At 42.7% G+C, this 14224-nt stretch overlaps 1 protein-coding gene across 1 annotated transcript in view; it reads right to left on the bottom strand.

Annotated features, from left to right (window-relative positions):
- Positions 1-11010, bottom strand: part of MICOS10 (mitochondrial contact site and cristae organizing system subunit 10) — a 28958-nt gene extending 17948 nt beyond the window's left edge. Inside the window, exon 1 of the mRNA XM_073316216.1 lies at positions 10890-11010. Within this exon, the coding sequence (XP_073172317.1) occupies positions 10890-10956 (67 nt within the window). The 5' untranslated portion in view covers positions 10957-11010. The remainder of the gene's footprint in view (positions 1-10889) is intronic.
- Between the last annotated feature and the right edge of the window lie 3214 nt (positions 11011-14224).

The following is a 14224-nucleotide window of genomic DNA, read 5'->3' as shown; positions in this document are numbered from 1 at the left end:
AGCAGCAAAAAATAAATTAAAAAAAATTGAAAAGGCAAGTTAGCACTTTTTATTTAAAGAAGTTGCGCAAGCCCTTTACGTTTATACGGCACAATGGGAGACGCTGGCATGAAAACAGTGAGCTCTCAAACCTACAGTATACCATTCTGTATACAGCTAACAGATTCTCCATAGGACAGTGTTCTAACATTTATATTTCAGAAGGATCTTTAGTTTACCTTCCAAGTTTGCATTCAATTTCATAAACTAAAATTCTAGAGAATTATGCAACAATAATTATAAGGGCAGAGCTAACAGGTTTTCAAATCTACCAAAACTATATCCACTTGGCGAAACATGTTTCTGGACAGTATTTAGAAGAACCATTCAGTGGAATAAAAATTGAACAGGGTCTTTATCCTAAAGCCGTACTTTGTGTGCTTTAAAGCTGTAAACTATTACATATTACATATGTGCACTACATAAAAAGTTGTGTAACAAGTCCAGTTTTCAGAAAGGTCAATAAAGTTTTTACAAGTAAATACACAGAATCAACCCCATTCATGACCATAGGAAGGATTACCAATAATAGCTGACACTGCAATACAGACAATTAATCTTACTGAACATCATTCAGACTACAGAATAGGCTGACACTAGAACCAGTTTGAGATTTTACCCTCAATATACAAAAACAGACAAGATGATGCGAGCCAAGAGAAATCACATTTCAGCTGCTGCAGAAGCTAAAGTGCCTTTTTTCTCTCATAAAACATTATGAAATGAAGATTAGAGGCATTTCATGCTCAGATGTCGAAACAAACAGAGGATTAGAAGGAAATTAATATTACCACTATAGTCAGGGTGGGTTATTTATGAGTTTTTAGGCCACAGCTTGGTCATGTACAGGCATATGTTGAAATAGTACAATATCCTCCAAATAATGGATTTCAACAGAGTCATCTGAAATAGAAGCCAAGAAACCAGCAGCTTTCCCAGGGTTACTTCTTAGTGACAAATGGATTATAGCGTTTAAATCATTTACCTCACTTAATCATTTGAAAATCCTTTATACTACAGTTTCAAAGAGGGACCTTTGCTGTTTTAAATGTTCCTGAGAACATCAACAATAAGAAACAGTTGTTCAAACTAGTACCCTTTTGTCAAAGTGAAGAAAATCTGCCAATCTTTCAGCAATTATTGTCATTCAGAATAAATACACATTACCTAGAAGTCTTTGATATAGAGTTTAATCAACAGTACAAAAGAAGCAAAAGACACTGTATTTACCTCCCCATCCTTAGTCACAGTAATAGTTCATGACATAACTTGGATGAAAAAGTTCACATGTCCTTTTAAAAACCCCTGTAATATAGTTTCAAGCAAGAGCTTTTGCCATATGTGTTGACATTCTAACTGCATGACTAAATATTACCATTTATACATTCCACAATTCTCTAATTTCATATTGGAAGTAGCTATGGCATTTTCAGCCTATTAATTAATAAAAATTAATTGATTAAGTGATGTTTCTCATATAATCTTAAATGCATAAATTCAGGTTAACAATCATTTAGAACAGTTTTAAATGTCACTTAAAACTCCTTATATTTAAAGTAAAAGAATAAAGATCTAGTTCTCTTCTCACAATTCACTCAATTTGGAAAATAAACGTTGACAATATAAAGAAATGAAACTGACAAATGTATTTCTTTTTGGTTTCATTTTGCAACTGTCATACATAAGTAAGGTTTCAGAGTAACAGCCGTGTTAGTCTGTATTCGCAAAAAGAAAAGGAGGACTTGTGGCACCTTAGAGACTAACCAATTTATTAGAGCATAAGCTTTCGTGAGCTACAGCTCACTTCTTCAGATGCATATCGTGGAAACTGCAGCAGGCTTTATATATACACAGAGAATATGAAACAATACCTATTCCCACCCCACTGTCCTGCTGGTAATAGCTTATCTAAAGTGATTTCCAGCACAAATCCAGGTTCTCTCACCCTCCACCCCCCCACACAAATTCACTCTCCTGCTGGTGATAGCCCATCCAAAGTGATAACTCTTTACACAATGTGCATGACAATTAAGCTGGGCTATTTCCTGCATAAATCCAGGTTCTCACATCCCCCCCACCCCCATACACACACAAACTCACTCTCCTGCTGGTAATAGCTCATCCAAACTGACCACTCTTCAAGTTAAAATCCAAGTTAAACCAGAACATCTGGGGGGGGGGGGGGGTAGGAAAAAACAAGAGGAAACAGGCTACCTTGCATAATGACTTAGCCACTCCAAGTCTCTATTTAAGCCTAAATTAATAGTATCCAATTTGCAAATGAATTCCAATTCAGCAGTTTCTCGCTGGAGTCTGGATTTGAAGTTTTTTTGTTTTAAGATAGCGACCTTCATGTCTGTGATCGCGTGACCAGAGAGATTGAAGTGTTCTCCGACTGGTTTATGAATGTTATAATCAGTATAATGTTAAATCAGTGGCAAAGCTCCCATTTACTTCAATGGGCCAGGATTTCACCAAGCATGTTCTACTGACGTCTTCTTTGTTTTTAAGTATTTATGTTTCAAACACATCGCACACAAGTGCGCAACTGATTCAAGGCAACACAGATCATGTGGCACATCTTAATTTCACACACCATTAGAGTATTTCCCCATTCTGATGGGGAAAAGACGGAGCATTCTTATACCTTCCCTCAAGGCACATTTCTGTTGCTGAAAGTCAAGAGTAATGAAAGAATTTATTGGGATGACTAATGGGGTCAAAAGGGGGAATATAAAGACTTGCAAACTGGGAGGAAAAGCATTAGGAGGAAGAGACTGGAGCATGTGTGTATTAAAAATACTGGTGGCAGGAAAATATAGTGTCTAAACAAAAAACATAAGTGGGATCATGCAAACTTATTAAGATTCGTAACAGGTATTAGCATTCAAGTCTCTGAAGACAGTAGCAGTTCAGGTCAACCAGCTCAAATGCAGAGAGGCTGCCAAAGCAGCCAAGAGGAATCTCAATATGATAGTGCACAGGAGTCATGAAGTCAACAAAATGGCCTCCATTTTCAGTTTTGCTGATTTTATAAAGGCAGTTTGGTTTGGGAAAAAACTGACATTTTATATTTCTATGGTTACACCAGTATCAAAGTTGAGTTAAAAAAACAAGCAAATATGATGTTAGGCTTGTCAATGCACCTTGTATTGCAAGGAACTATTTGGTTAAATACTTTTTTCAACCACTGGCAATTTAATTTGAAAAATGAGTGAAAGCCCCGACATACATTTTCCTCTGATACAGTCAGTTCTGTCTAAAAGAAACCTGCTTCAGGGTTTTGAACTGATTTAATTAATTATACTGAACAGTCATGATATAGCTTTCAAAGTACCAAGCATGACTGGCAGGTTACATTTAAATTAGGTCCATTAAAATGTTAGACACTTGGATTTGAGGTCTATTTTCGCAGTACATCACTGAACACAGACAAAGGGCAACACTGTTTTTGGTTCATACCTTAGGTGAATTATTTGCTTATTGCAAGTTCTCTTCATTGTAACTTCTCAAATACTCCAACAGAGAAGGCTTTAAATGTATCAGTTATGAAGTCTCCCTCCTCTGCCTGCAAAAAGTTTACCGCTATTTTACTCTATGTAGAACCTGAAGGTGCTAGTGTCTTTCTGTGCATAATCCGGTTGCCCATAAATTCAACCACTTAAAATTTTAATTTGGCATCTTCTTTAAAGTTGTGCTTTTGCATTTTAAAAGTAAGACCTGCAAAATCTTATTTCCCTCTTCTCCCCTCCATACACTAACACATTTGAAAGATATTTTTCTCTTGATAAGCAGGAAAATCCCTTCCCCCCATAGTAAGTGTAGGCAAGCAGAATGTGTGCATGGGCTGGTAAATATTCTTGACATTCTGCAGGCTGGGGTGAATTGATTTAGGCAACCCAGATTATAACACGGTTTGGCTTGCCACAGTAAATCAGACTTAACTTGAGCTGTAACTAGATTTAAAGGTGGGGGAGGGAGAGAAGTGTCCTAGTCTAGATCTCTACCTTGGCCTATCCCCAGTGTCTGTCAAAAATGTGTTGCAATCAATTTCAGTCACAATTGAGTTTAAATCACACTCAGTCATGGTTTTAAAGCCCTGTGCAGATATACCTAAAGTTTTACAACACTCTTTGCTCTTTCAAATAAACCATTGTCTAAACTGAAAATGAAAATATGTTCTAATGTGATGGAAAAAAAACAAAGTCTAAACAAGCAGAAATAACAGTAAATTATGAAATGCAGACAGAGTAGCAACCCAAAAGTCAAAAATAAAGTACTGAAGTACAAGAGGAAATGTATAAATATATATTTTGGACAGTTTACTTGGAATCATTCCAGGAAGTTAATCTCCAAGTAAAACAATACAGTATAATTACAAATAAGCTGTCTCAAAACAACTGTAGAGGAAAGCATGACAAACTACACAAGACAGAGGACTGGCTGTGCAAACCCCCAGCCATAAGTCAAAAGTTTACCTTTACTAATCAAGACACGTCAACATTTGCTGTTGGCTTCCTCCCCACTCCAACTTATGAAAATTGCATCCTATGTTCAGTACACCACTGTTCAAAGACTGACATTTGCGGCTTCCTGTGACAACAGAACCTGGAAAACTCTCCAACAACCAGGACTTCAGAAGATTCATTTTCTTTCATTTGAATTAGGTAAAATGGGAAAATTGTACAGAGCTACCCAAAATATTTGTTTTTCCCCTAACCATCACTTAGAAAAATATCTCTGGCAATAAAACAAAATATTTTTATAGATTCCACAATTAATGGACACTAACCTTATCCTGAGCATGCATTTCCAATCTAAATTTGGATCATCATATTAAATACTGTGAAATCTGAAGCCATTGGCTACCAAAAGGAAACTAGAGAAACTTTGGGTAGCCCACCATTAATTGATGGTATCCCATATATTTTATCAAAATTATCTGATCTTCAAATGAGAATTATTCATTTGATTTCTCGATTTTGTTTTTCTTAATTAAAAAAAGCTACTCACGCAGCATTTTTTAAATAAGTGAATTTAGTGAACAGAGAAGTACCAGGAGGGAAAAAGAGTTTACCAGCTGACAGCCCTGGAGGTTGAAATCTTCCATTGACAGAGTATGGGTAGCCACAATGCAATGTCAGTTAGTCCCCATGTCCATCCAGTCCTTGGTAGCTCTGCAGGGACTTCTAACAAGTATGTCACTTTTGGTGATAGTTTGTGAATTCAGCACCTGGGCATCAGGCACTGGACTAAGGCCACCAATTCATTTTACACTGAACATCCATCACTACTTTCAGTAGTTATCAATTAAGCATCAGTAAGCTAGATGGCTCATGTACTATGCCTATGCTTTCTCAGTGCATATTGCATCATTAATATTTAACATTACATTTTAATACTGTATTACTAACATAGCAACTTTAATGCAAAATAAAAAAAAAAAAAATCTCAGAGTGGTTTTAAGCACCTCAACCCCCTCATTCCCAGATGGGTGCAATGCATATTTTGGCACTATAAATGGGCAAAATTTTCCACCCTCAGCATCAAGGCTTTACATTTCATTTCTCCTCCACAAACTTTCAGATAAAATATCTTCCTATAATACTGTCAGTTTCTTTTGACCACCCATCCAAATGGCAGCAACAAGTATAATCATTAGTTGAGAAAAACATATCCTAAACTTACACATTTAGCTTTTGTTTTTCCTCTCTCTGGTCTCCTTGCCACACTAGAATTTTTTTTTTTAATTGGTTTTAAAGGACCTATTTATTTAATCTTGGGATTTGTTAAGTCATTCATTTTATGTACCCTGCCTAACAGTAAGCTACAAGCTGCTCCCCTACCCCTCAGATGGCAGCAATAGCTAAAGAGCAGAATGGAAGTGGAGACATTTCTGCTAAACAGACTCCAGCAGGCCCATTTTCCACAAGTTGAATTTTGATAACTAGAGTGAAGTTAATGTGATTTGTAAGAAAGCTACATAATGAAATGATTGTGAAGTAATCATTTTATTATATATTCAGTGTATAAATACTATACTGCTTATTGAAGATTATTCACTTTTTAAGACGTGACACATACTATTCTAGATATCAATTTTCATGAAAGATGTCCTCTTTAGGATTTTTACACTAAGTCTGCTACAATTCATAGCTCTGATGGACTAATGAGTTTGATATCAATTCTAGTCAAAGTTCTCTCAGTGATACCATGTAATTTTTCTACAGCTTACTGCAGATTTTATTTACATTACACACAAGATAAACATTTGTCAAACATTCTTTGGATTGCAGAAATACATTTAATCCCTGAAATAATGTATATCCAGTAAAAAACCAACACTGATTAAAATAAGTGAAAACCCTACCAAGACAAAGACTATTTGTTAATTTTATTCTCATACACAGATGAAGACCAAGAACGTATCAATCCTGAAATGTAATACTTCTAGCTCCCGTTAAATTTCCGGCAATAAGGTTTTGGCACCATGTCACAAACACATGTACCAAGGCACAATCTAACAGAGCCAAGATTACACTTAATTTGTTCAGACACAAAAAAAGCATCCTCCCATTTTATATTTTTTGGTCTATGCTGAGCACTCTTGTTACAACTACTTAGCTATCAAGATGTATTGACAGCAATTTGGACAATGGTTGAAACAAAAGACATAATAAGAGTCCCAGGAAATAAACTGCGGAATCAGCAACTGTCCAAAAAGCAGACAACACTGTATAAAAATAGGCTTCAAATATTTTATCATATACAGTATAAAGGCTAAATACTGATTATATCATAACAAAAAACCCTGCACATTAATCTGGTTTTTAACTATTATCTCAAGAGGCACCTTGGTCTACTGAACTTACTATAGGTCTGGAACTCCCCACTTATATTTCCAGAGCTGTCACTGCTTCGCTGTAGCACCTGGGGCAACATTTTCTGTGCAGTTCCCTTTCTGCCTCTAATCTATAAAATGAACATAATACTTACCCCCCTGAGAAGCTGTGTTTTAAGGGACAGGACCCAATCTTGCAAGATGCAGAGTACTCTCCACACACTACTTCTCTTGAAATTGTAGGCGCTTAGCAACTTGCAGAATCAGAGCTTAATGTGCTTACATGGCTTTGAAAATGCAAAGTGTTTAGCTTTACGCATGAGAGTAGTCACATCCACTGTAATGACAGCACTCACACATGCTTAAAGCTAACACCACATGTTTGGAGGATCAGGGCTTCAAAGACTCAACAATGATGAAGTGAGCTTATGCTCAAATAAATGTGTTAGTCTCTAAGGTGCCACAAGTACTCCTTTTCTTTTTAACAAACTAAGCGTTTATCAAGACAATTCCTGATTGGTTATCAAACTAATCAGATAATCCTTCTAAAAGGAGAAAGTTATAACTGAGGAGTCATGACCAGACAAAATTAATGAGGTAGGAAGAATGGGGGAACTGGGAAAAGGCTGTTTCACAGACCTTTTCAGGATTTTTTTTGCAGCACTCTGACAACAGTACTATTAAGTGCCACCAAAATGAGCAAAATAACTGCTTCCAAACAATAGAAAAGAGAGAGAGAGAGAGAGAGAGAAAGTAAATAAAAATTGGCTAAATAAAACTCCATAAGTCCCCAGTTCAGCAAGATTTATTTACACATGTACCTAACTTTAAGCACCAGTTCTAGTCATGCCTGAAAGTATAGGCCCACCTGGTATAAAATCCGGTCCCTGATAAAGTCAAGGCAAAACTCCTGTTGCCTTTGGTGGGACCAGAATTTCACCTCAGCTGGAAAGTCAATGATGTGTGCATCCATGGTGGTGTTTGACTTAGGCTTTGTCTACACTACAGGGAAAAGTTGATCTAAGCTACGCAATTTGAGTTACGTGAATAGCATAATTCAAGTCGATGTAGCTTAGATCTACTTACCATGGGGCCCATACAACGCAGCGTCAACGGGAGACTCTCTCCCATCGATTCCCCTTACTTTTCTCGATCTGGTGGACTACAGGAGTCGACAGGAGAGCGATCTGTGGTCAATTTAGTGGGTCAAAGACCTGCTAAATCGACCACCGATGCATCAATCGCTGCACATCAATCCCCATGTAAGTGCAGACAAGCCCTAAGGTAATGAGTACAAAACAGGTCATCCTGGAAACTTAACATTTTGAATCAGTAAGTTTTCGTATCAATTCAATCTCTTTCAAAATACTTATTCAAAATAGTATCTCAATTAAAAGTGGAATCAACATTTACTTTAAAATAATCTTCCTCACTTATTTATTGAAGACTCTCCTGTATTTATGATCTATCTGTTATAATAATCCAGCCCTCTCTGTCTGTAGGTTTACTTAGAAGTCTTCTCTCTGGATTCCATGAGACACAGATTTCTTCTCTACTAATCTTATATTGACAATTAGATTTAATCAAAAGATATATCCCTGTGAAGTAAATTCGTATGGGTCTTCACAAAATGATTGGCAGGAAGTGGAATATCTGTTGTATTGTATTCTTGTATTTATCACTAACTGTAGTCTCATGTGCAAAGGAATTATTATAGGAGCTAGTAGTGAGCTCTATTTAGGTTGCCTAATACCTTCCATTATAAAAGATTTTTTCAGTCTTTCTTTGAGGAAACTGAAACTATGCTGGGAACCTTGGAAATAGGCAGCCTCTCCAGGAGGTTGGGAGAGAACAGAACCAGGCTTCCCTACAACAGAACACATAGCTCCAGTGGCCCATCCCTCCCCTCTACCTCTAGGGCCACCAAATGCAGAAGTTCCCTATACCTCCTGAAAGCAGGGGGGGGGCGGTTGGGGGGCGGAGAGAGAGGGAAGAGCTGGATCAGGTTCCCCCTTGGTCACACTCTAGACCAGTGGTTCTCACCCTTTCCAGACTACTGTACCCCTTTCAAGAGTGTGATTTGTCTTGTATACCCCAAGTTTCACCTCACTTAAAAAGTGCTTGCTTACAAAATCAGACATAAAAATACAAAAAAAGTGTGACAGCACACTCTTACTGAAAAATTGCTTACTTTCTCATTTTTGCCATAAAATTATAAAATAAATCAACTGGAGTATAAATAGCGTACTTACATTTCAGTGTGATACTTGAGCCTGTTTTTCACTTATGAGCCTTATCTGAAGCCAAAGCCCTGCCACCCGGGGCTGAAGCATGTAACTTAGCTTTACAGGGCCCCAGGCAATTGCCCTCCTTGCCACCCCCCAAAGCCATTCCGTGACCCCCAGGTTGAGAAACACTCATCTAGACGAGTTGAGTACCCCATGGAAGATCTCTGAGTACCCACAGAGGTACATATACCCCTGGCTGAGAACCACTGCTCTAGACCCAGCACGTGGCCCCAGAGACCCATTTCCCTCACCTGGTATAACAGCCCTCTGCTGCAGCCAGTTAATGTAGTTAGTCCTGTAGTTCAAGCTATGCTGAAGGCTCACAGTTCAAACCCTACCCCTGATGCATGGGGAAAGGAGTGGTTGTTATAATTGCCCAGAAAATGTTTTTATTTTTTTTTCCCTTTCTATAAAAGAGAAAGTAGGAAATTACATGGGGGGAGGTGCGCAACACCCTACTGTTCTCAACTTTGCAACCTAAATAATACTTTAATGTATTTTTATATGTAATTATATTAACACCTCTAGAAGACGTATTAACAGTATCTGGACCAAAAAAGGCTTTTGAGTTGGAATCTAAAAACTGAAATAATTCACCATCTAGATGTAAAGTGCTACTAGTAGATATGAGATCCTAATTGAGGTATTTCATTACTTTGATTTCTTTGTTTCAGAATAATACTTGCGACTTTGTGTAGCAAGATCCAGACATTAGACAAAGCTATTCATAGAATGTACACTACAGAATATACAGTCCTGTACCATGTACATTGCTGGTTCAAAACTAACAGCATATAAGATAGTATCAAAACTTTTGTTTAAAAAAGTTACGTTTTATGTATGTGTTGACAGAAGTCTGTTAACAGATTTTTAAAACTGTTTCCCCATCCTGAGTGAAATGAGCAAACACAGGATTTATGGCAAAGCAGGGCCTCATGGAGCCTCAGTAGAATCAGCCTACTATTTGGGGGTCTTGTACTCAATAGGAATGGAGATCTTCATGTCTTTCACAGACAAGCCAATCTTAAAAAGGAAGTCACCAGGAGGTCAAAAGCCAGTATGAGTGAATCAACAGGGAAAGAGTATGAAATAAAGAGAGAGGCACAAGCAGGCATACAGCTGGCACAGAAAGAACCATTCTGCACTGGGGATCCACATGGAAAACCTTGCAGCTTTCAGGCACAGCTCTCTTGCTTGTCATCACAATCTCACCAAGGTCACCTTTCAAACTCACATTTTGCACTGGCGCTTGTGATACGGTGATAAAAGTATCAACTAAAGGAACACCTGGGAGGAAGGCGGTGCAGAAGAATACTGTGGCTACCTAGCCGTACTTCAGAAAATGAGCACCAGCCACTGGCAGCGCCCTGCACTGCTGCTGTTTCATGCCCTGCAGTTCTTACCCAGGCCCTAGGCTGCGTGTCACCATCCGAGCAGGAAACTGGGGCTCAATCTCCTGAAGTGACACAGATCCTAGATCTACCCGGCCTGTGTAAGTCACACTCCCTCCACGGACCCACCCAGGGTCCCGGGTCCCCCTCCCCACTCCACTGACCGCCCAGGGTCCGGCTCGGCCTCCACAAACCCACCCACCTCCCAGGTTCCGCCCCCCGGCCTAACTCAGGCCCCACGGCCGGGGTACCTGGGCCGCCGCCGCCTACCCCGTGACTGACCCAGCTGCCGTGCCCCCGCTTCTCCCCGGCGCCCCAACCCCCCCTTACCCAGCTTGACGACCGAGTCGGCCAGACACCGATCCCACTTCCTGCCCAACTCGCCCTCCGACGCCATCTTGTTCCCTCCCCCCCGCAGAAGCAGCGGCACTCGCGGGTCACACTCAACTCCCCTCCCCGCTTTGGGGCCCGGCTAGCATCGCGAGAGCTGCTACAGGTCGTTCCGCAAATCTCGCGAGCACATGGCGCTCTCGCCGGCCCCCGCTGGGGTTGCCAAGGTTACCGCTGCTAGGCAAGCCCTGGCTCCGATGTGGGATTGACCTTGGGACCAGGCCTGGGGTGGAGATGCTGTCCTTGCAGTCCCCGCGCCTTTCCCCAGCTCCCCATCCCATAATAAGGAGGAAACTGGTCTCCACGCCCCCACCCAGCCCATGGGGCCTGCTCTCTCCAGCTACCTCCACCCTCGTGGAGGGTCCAGCCTGTCCCCTTTCCTCTGTAGGGTCAGATACGTCCTGAAGGACCCCCCACCCTGTTAGAGGGCTCAGTCTTTCCTACAAGACACCTGTCTCCTCATAGGGCCCAGTCTGTCCCTTGGGACTGCCTTCTCCTGGCAGGACCCGGTACCTCCTGCAGGACAATCACCCCCATGTGGCCTTCCCATCCCATGACACAGACGTGCAGGTAAAGGCTGTTGCCTACCCCGGTCCCGCAGATTACATTGTGGGGGGGCCATCCTGGTTTGATCAGCATGGAGGAGATCTTGCATCCCACTCACAGGACCCAAAACGAGAGGTGGGGAGTGGGAGTGTCTGAGGATGGGGTAAACCCTGGGGGAGAGAATCTGTGATTCCTAAAACGAGGTCAAGCGTGGGGACATCATATGACAGTGCAGAATTGTTGGGGGTAAGGGGGAAAATGTCACTGGAGCTCTTCACTGACACAGGGTTGCCAACTTTCTGATTGCAGAAAACTGAACACCCCGGCCTACCCCTTCTCCGAGGGCCAATCCCCACTTACTCCATCCCCGTTCCCTCCGTCGCTTGCTCTCGCCCACCCTTGCTCACTCACTCATTTTCATTGGGCTGAAGCAGCAGGTTGGGGTGCAGGAAAGGATGAGGGCTCTGGCTGTGGGCTCCAAGGTGGGGCCAGAAATGTGGAGTTTGGAATGTGGGAGGGGGCTCCGGGCTGAGGCAGGGGGTTGGGGTGCAGGAGGGAGTGAGGGTTCCGGCTGGGGGTGCAGGTGTAACCCATACACCTCCTGGGTGTGGTGTTCTGTCCCATCTATTGGCACTGAGACCACTTAGAGAGAGAGTTAAATGAGTCTGCTGTACAGCCTTAGCTAGCAGCCAGTTCAATTTTAGTTCATGCAGTAGAGGCTCATGCACTAAGCTCTAGAGTTCCCCAGTTCAATCCCGCTCGCTGACAACCAGGGTCTGTCGCTGTTACACAGGCTCCAGGGTGGGGCCAGAAATGAGGGGATTCTGGGCTGGAGCAGGAGGTTGTGGGGGTACAGGCTCCAGGCAGCTCTTACCTCAAGCAGCTCCTGGAAGCGGCCAGCATGTCCCTGTTGCCCCTCGGCAGAGGCATAGCCAGGCAGCTCTGCATGCTGCCCACGTCCACAGGCGCCACCCCCATAGCTCCCATTGGCTGTGGTTCCTGGCCAATAGGAGCTGTAGAGCCAGCACTTGGGCCGGAGGCAGTGCACAGAGCCTCCCTGGCTGTCCCTCTACCTAGGGGCTACAGGGACATGCTGGCCACGTCCGAGAGCAGCGCAGAGCCAAGGCAGGCAAGGAGCCTGTCTTAGCCCTGGGCCCCTGCCAACCAGACTTTTAATGGGCCAGTCAGCGGTGCTGATCAGAGCCACCAGGGTCCTTTTTTGAAGAGGTGTTCCGGTCAAAAACCGAATGCCTGGCAACCCTGCTGAACACAGCAGTCTGCCCCTATGAATCGCAGGATCTGGGGCATAAGCACAAAAGAAACTCATGCATAGTTACAGGTTTCAGAGTAGTAGCCGTGTTAGTCTGTAGTCGCAAAAAGAAAAGGAGTACTTGTGACACCTTAGAGACTAACCAATTTATTTGAGCATAAGCTTTCGTGAGTGAGCTGTAGCTCACGAAAGCTTATGCTCAAATAAATTGGTTAGTCTCTAAGGTGCCACAAGTACTCCTTTTCTTCATGCATAGTTGTTCCTATAGCAAGTTTTTAATGTGAACAGGGATTTTTTTCCAGAGAATTATCCTAGACAAGCCTTACTATAGTTTATAGTACAAATTTCAGGGGATAAAATCCCTTGTTCACACTCATTAAGGAAACTCTTAGCAGCAACTGTGTTTGTGACAAGTTCAAATCCTTTCACAGTCTACTGTAGCAGAGACACAGGACTTTTGACTAAAGACTGGTGATGTCACAGGGTGACCGGCTCCTTTAAGAGATAATGGGCCCAGCCAATCTGTGACTCACTTTCAGCTCTCCTCCCTAGGTAGGAAAAGCTACTAGGGTTAAATCCAGAGATGAAAGTAAGCCGGTCCAGTCCAGTCCAGCGTACCGGCAAGAGCCAGTACGCCGTGCCGGACTGGACTGGCTTCCCCGGTGGTGATTTAAAAGGCCCAGTGCTCCTGCCACTGCGGGGAGCCCCAGCCCCTTTAAAGCGCCACCGGAGCTCTGGCAGCAGGGCTCGGGCGGGGGCTCCCCGCAGTGGCCGGAGCACCAGGCCCTTTAAATCCCCGCCTGAGCCCGGCTGCCGGAGCCCCGGGGCTCCGGCAGCCGGGCTCCAGCAGGGATTTAAAATGCCCAGAGCTCTGCGGCGGCTGGAGCCCCGGGCCCTTTAATTCAACCCTGAGCCCCGGGGCTCCCAGCCACCTCTGCAGCTGGTAGCTCCAGGGTGATTTAAAGACCCCAGGGCTCCCAGCCAGAGCCCCAGGACCTTTAAATCGCCTCTTCCGGTTGAGACCATGCCCCCACTCAGGACTCGGGCGTACTGGTAAGTCCTTTAAGTTACTTTCACCCTTGGTTAAATCAATAATAATCAGTAATAAAAGAAAAGCTTCCAGAGAGCCAAGGGAGGAGAGAAGGAGACGGGGAGGGGAGAATACCTGCTTGATGCTGTGGTGTTCTTCACACTCCCCATGATGACTGTGGGCCCCCTGAATTAAGTGAAAGAGGGGCTCTGTGAAGCAGGTCTGGAACATAGCTACTGTTGGGCTGGGGGAAGATGGTGTTAATCACAGAGCAGAGGGCTGTGGGATTCCTGAACCAAGGAGAAGGGTTTGGGACTGAGAAGCCAAACAACATAATCTGAAAAGAGTTAGGTCCTGATCCACAAAGATACTTTGGTGTGTAAATCTTGGGTTCAGGTACCTAAATCATAGTTTTAGGCTCCACTGTGA

Source organism: Lepidochelys kempii, chromosome 18 (assembly GCF_965140265.1).
Source record: "Lepidochelys kempii isolate rLepKem1 chromosome 18, rLepKem1.hap2, whole genome shotgun sequence".
Lineage (NCBI taxonomy): Eukaryota > Metazoa > Chordata > Testudines > Cheloniidae > Lepidochelys > Lepidochelys kempii.
The sequence above is the reverse complement of the archived record's forward strand: the minus strand, read 5'-3'. Positions and strand labels throughout refer to the sequence as shown.